This window comes from Triticum dicoccoides, chromosome 5A, assembly GCF_002162155.2.
Source record: "Triticum dicoccoides isolate Atlit2015 ecotype Zavitan chromosome 5A, WEW_v2.0, whole genome shotgun sequence".
NCBI lineage: Eukaryota > Viridiplantae > Streptophyta > Magnoliopsida > Poales > Poaceae > Triticum > Triticum dicoccoides.
The window spans coordinates 641,953,264-641,958,455 of NC_041388.1; the positions used below are offsets into that span (position 1 = coordinate 641,953,264).

General features: G+C 42.8%; 1 protein-coding gene across 6 annotated transcripts; it reads left to right on the forward strand.

The window, feature by feature from the left end:
* The first annotated feature begins 951 nt into the window (after positions 1-951).
* Positions 952-4,880, forward strand: LOC119303680 (mucin-19-like). 6 transcript variants are annotated; one of them, XM_037580813.1, is made up of 7 exons: positions 952-1,335; positions 1,405-1,726; positions 1,842-2,016; positions 3,309-3,409; positions 3,795-3,827; positions 3,957-4,233; positions 4,627-4,880. In XM_037580813.1, the coding sequence occupies exons 1-6, from the start codon at positions 1,320-1,322 to the stop codon at positions 4,129-4,131; spliced, it is 822 nt and encodes a 273-aa protein (XP_037436710.1). In that variant the 5' UTR covers positions 952-1,319; the 3' UTR covers positions 4,132-4,233; positions 4,627-4,880. The 6 variants fall into 6 exon arrangements, with proteins under 6 accessions (XP_037436710.1, XP_037436712.1, XP_037436711.1 ...); XM_037580815.1 differs by having other exon boundaries at positions 3,968-4,233; XM_037580814.1 differs by having other exon boundaries at positions 4,004-4,233.
* Positions 4,881-5,192: the final 312 nt, after the last annotated feature.

A 5,192-nucleotide genomic window follows, 5' to 3' on the forward strand; every position in this document is an offset into this window, starting at 1 on the left:
AAAGTCGTGAACATTTTTCATATTCCCGAACATTCCTAGAAATTGTGTACATTTCTGGAAAATGTGAACTTTTTTGAAATTTTCTGAATTTGATGAACATTTTTTAAAATTTTGTGAACATTTACAAATTCTAGAACATTTTTTAATGTTTTGAAAAAACTAGAAATTCATGAACATTTTTTGAAATTGTAAAAAAATGAATAGCCAAACATTATTTTTGAAATCATGTACATTTTTTGAATCCATGAGCATTTATCATTTCCTGAACACTTTTCAAATCATGAGCAATCTTTGAAGTCGTGAACAATTCAACAATTTTGCAACTTTTTCTAAAATCTTGAATTATTTTTAAAAAAAATCTAAAACAGAAAAAACAAATACACAAGGAGCTCCCCGCCCCGCACATGGGCCAGCCCATGAGGGCGCGCGGGGGAGCGGGGAGGGTGCACGCTCCTGTGGCTCTCGGCGTGTATGGCGCCATATACGAGGTCCCGCGCAGCGCCGTACAAATGCATCTATATCTATACCAGTATAAAAAAACCTAAAAAGACAAATCCAACTGATCTCGGCCATTGAACTAAGTTAATCAACGACCTAGACTGCTCCAATGACGAGCGTTGAACATGTTTAACGTATAATTAATATCATATCAAATATTGCACTAATCACATAATTAACACATAAATAGCATACCTAATATCCATGTGGAATTAATATCTTCTCTATTCCTAATGGAGCAGTTGGTAATCTCCGCTCGTCAATTTTCGTTCCACCAGAGACGATTTTTTTTATTCTCGATCCCACCTCCCGCGTCCTCTCGGTTCCCACCTCCGTGCTCGAACCAGAAAATAAAAATCGGTATGCTCCCATTATGTCCAGTACTAAACCCTCCGATTCATCGAAAAAACTCGCGCCTGAAAATAATCTACGACGGTTAACCTACAAAGAATTAGCCAGACGTTTCCCGTGCGTTGCGAAGGAGCGAGCGAAGCCTTTGCCCTCGAGCGACGCCACACCAGACCCTTCGCCCTCGCCGCCGCCGCCGATCCCCTCCCTCAAACGCCGCCGCCCGTCGCTGCCGCCCCCGCCACCTCCCGTCGCGGGCAGGCGGGAGGAGCCCTGCCCGGCCATGGCGACACCGCCGGCGGCCTCCTCCTCCCCCTCACCTTCTCTCCCTCTCCCAAGGGAGGGAAGGGAATGGAAGGGATTTGATTGGAGCGGTGGATCTGCGCCCTTGCCGTCTCTTCTTTTCTTCACCGATTCCAGGAGGAGATCGAAGTGGGAGGTAGACGAGCAGGAGCGCCGCGTCCGCGACAGCGATGAGCGACGACCCAGGTAACGCTATCTCCCTGCCGATGCCCCAACCCATCTTCTCCCCGTAGGCCTGTACTTACGCGCCCCCAGGTTCTCCTCTCCCATGGCAGGGGTCGGCGAGTGGCAACAGATGCGGGACACCAACTGGTGGCGCAACGGACAGCGAGAGGCGGGACACCAACTGGGCGCGCCTCTCGCGGCCGACTTCCACGGCGGCGACGTCGTTTACCTTGGCGCCTGCTTCTTTCCGACTCAGCGATCCCCGCGGGCACCGATGGATGGCGACGGGCAGCACGTGCGGCCGCGGAGCCGCGCGCTCCTGGCCGGCGACGAGGATGACGGGACGTACGCCAGCGACGTGTACAGCGGCAACCTCGCCGCCACGGGCGGGTCTCGTGCTGGCCGGATCTTGGTGAGTTCCTTCCTTGTGCGACTTGGTTTGTTCATGGGTGTGAGATTGAGAGCAATTCTTCTTCCCTTCTTTCTGAATCTGCGGTTTCTAAACGATTGTTTGCGACCAAATGCAGGGGCGGTAGCAGTACTTGGTGCAGCGCCGCCGCGGCGACTACGGCAGCGTCGGGGTCGTCGTCCTCATCCGCACAGGGAAGCTGGACTGGGAGGTTTGCTGCTTCCGGTCGGCAGACGATGGCTATGACGCTATGCCCAGCACGAGTGCTAACGCCATCACGGCCAGCACCACTGGTGAGAGCCTCCTTGGGCGCATGTCTCTAACTGCACTTTTGTTATGCAAGAAATTTTAGTCTTGATCCATCACTGGGATTGTTCATCTCTATTTTGTGTGGATAGGTTACAAGAAATTTACCCTACAAAAATGTTGAAATAAATTGGTATGTTGCTAGATAGGCTAACTAGCTAGGAAGCTGCGAGCTAGATAGGTTAACTGAAATTGTTTGACTTTAAAGTGTTACAGATCAGCTGCCATCAGTCATGTAAATAAGCTGAAAGGAAATCATGCTACTCTGATAACTGGATTCCTCTTTAATTTCGTGGTATGATCTTTTAGTACGTAGCAGACTAAAACTGAGTCTGAAAGTACACTCTGTGCATTTTAAAACCGAACCGAAAAACCATACCGAAAATAAACCGAACCGAACCGATTTTATGGTTTTTATGGTTTCTGGTTTCGGTATGGTATGAACTTTCCATACCGATTTGAACTTTGGTTTTTATGGTATATACCGAAAAACCGAACGGTTAACCAAATAAACCGAAGTGAAAATAAATTTATATTTCTTGAGATGAACAACCGTACAAGTTGTCATTTTTCTTGTACATGAGTCAAATTCACTGCTAAGCACGTAAATTTTTCTTGTAACATAGTCATTTTTCTCTTTTTAAAATGCTAAGCACATCCATAACCATCAACAGATGAATCAATGCATGCATATATACTTATATATATAGTCATATACTATTTGTGCAAAATAGTATGTGTTTTGAATCATAAATTTGCAAATTATTATTACGTCATTTTCAAATTTGCGTCAACTTTGGTTTTTATGGTATATACCGAAACCATACCGAAATAATTTGGTATATACCGAAACCGAACCATATTTTATTTTCATACCGTATTTACCGAAGTATTAATACTGTACAAACCGAAAAACCGTATAAACTGAACCATGTAAACCGAATAAACCGAACGCACAGGGTGAGAAAGTAGTGTCAAATTTGGTGTAGACTCCACGTTCAGCAGTGGCCATGCAAGGTATTTTTTGTTGGGTGTGCCATTGTGTTTTTTGGAGCAATAATCCTACAGCTATTGGGTAAGATTTACAGTCCGTGTAGACGAGCCGTATGTCTTATTGTTAGTATCTCTACTCCTAATGTCTCATTTGGTAGTCTCCGTTCTACGGTTAATTTTCGTCCCACCTCCACTGGTTTATTTTCGTTCTCCATCACATACACACGTCTGTGCTTGCTTGCTGATGTGTGTGTGTCGATGCGTCCCTCACGTGCTCTCCCGCCAGGCACCAGCAGCCGCTCGGTGTGCTCTCCGGGATGCTGCAGTCGAAGGGTCGAGCAGGAGCTATGGATGCCAGCAAACAAGCCTGTGTAGATGGCAATGCATGTGAGGGCTCGCATCCTCATCCCCATCCCAATCTCTGACTATAATACTATAGATTAGATTATATGACATGCATTAGTTGCTTACCTTTGTAGCTGGCATGCACATACACCATCGTTTTCTGATAATTAACCATATTATTTTGAGTGATCAAGTTAAAAATTATATCATACTAATCTATTATGGTTGTGATTTTGTTATTATCCCGAAACAAAATACTGTACTGTAAATAAATCACAATTAGAGATTCTATTTTTGAGAGGTGCTATATGTTTTCTTTTCACAAACACATGCACCTTTTTATGTACTATGCATTTGCCATGTGATTTCTTTTGTGATGCTTATTTGCTCGTTTTTATAGTTTTATTTTATTTACCTTCTCTTACAGCAATCAAATCGGATGGAGAACATCACACAACAGGTAAACATTCTTGTATACTGATATTGAAAAATTACATCTTTGTTTGATTCAGATAGTTTTTAGCAAGAGGATGGATATACTGTGATGTTATTTCTAATTAATAATTTTTTGGCAAAATTTTATGATAAGCCTTTCTCCAGGACATAAAGAAAATGGTGGCACTTTGGGTTTTGCAGACGCCGCCTCGCGTAGGACTACGAACATGGGACGCTCGGTCGAGTTTTTCTTAACTCGTCAGGATTCTCATGCTGCAAATTTAGTAACGGGGCAAATTTTTGGGTGTCCTGATGTGTTTGCGGATTGATGAAAATTTGGCGAGGGAGATCATAAACCATCGCTCGCTGCAGCACATCAATTGTTGAATTCGTTTGAAGGAGCTGTCAATTGTTGAATTCGCTTGAAGGAGGTGTGTTTGCTCTCTGTTCCCTTGAGTCAATCACCATGATTTTACATTGAGATGATGTTTCTTCTTCAAAAGGGGATGATGAACAACATGGGAACAAGGAGGAACTTTACCCGCCTGTTATAGACTAAGCTGTAAAAGCATGCTTGCATTCACTTTAGCTTGTTCATTCTGTTATAGGGCAGTGCTTTCGTTATGCGTATGATGCTTTCAGTTTATTGAAAGATTTGTTCCAAGGATAAATTCTGATCTTTTGAAACTATGTTTTTTTAGTGATAACCTTTATAAGTTGGACTGTTTATGGCCGATGGAAGTCTTGTAATAACCGTTGTTGTACATACGTTTATCATCATAAGAGAGATAATATATTCTTTTGATCCTCACAATTTTTTGCAGATGGAGCTCGTTTGGCTGAATTTGCTACTGAGTTGCCACATTTTGAGGGCCTGCAATTGAAGAATACAACACTTGAGATAACAATTGAAGAGTACTAGAGTAATAATAACTACTGCAAGAGTGATGTATTTTCTTTTTGTTGGAGATTTTCTGCATCTTTTATGGACGGTAACATTTGAGATAACAATTTGATGTGCTAACCATCAAGATCAACTTCGACATGTTTGGTCTCTAAAAGTTACTATTGACCATCATTGGTGCATCCTATAAGGTATAGTCAGTACTATGAGTAACTTACCAGACATTGACTCTAGAAGTTGCTATCCAACTCTTGTGAAATCTAACCATGTTATTCATTTATGATACCTATACGTATGTGGTACACAATCTGAAATAGTAGAAGGGGAAAATAAAGCATTAATGTGGAGTATGTTCCAATGGAAATCTTCAGGAACACCTTGAAGGTAAGCATCATATGATCCTTCACGTCCATTCAATCTATGTATGATAGGTGCAATCGTCTTTTCAAATTCTATGTTACTGAGTTCAGATGTATGCAGGTCTGA

What these genes read in the sequence shown, in the direction of transcription:
- LOC119303680 (XM_037580813.1), top strand. An exon ending in CATCACGGCCAGCACCACTG is followed by an intron (nt 2,017 to 3,308) that starts GTGAGAGCCTCC and finishes CTCTCCCGCCAG; the next exon opens with GCACCAGCAGCCGCTCGGTG. An exon ending in CTGTGTAGATGGCAATGCAT is followed by an intron (nt 3,410 to 3,794) that starts GTGAGGGCTCGC and finishes CTTCTCTTACAG; the next exon opens with CAATCAAATCGGATGGAGAA.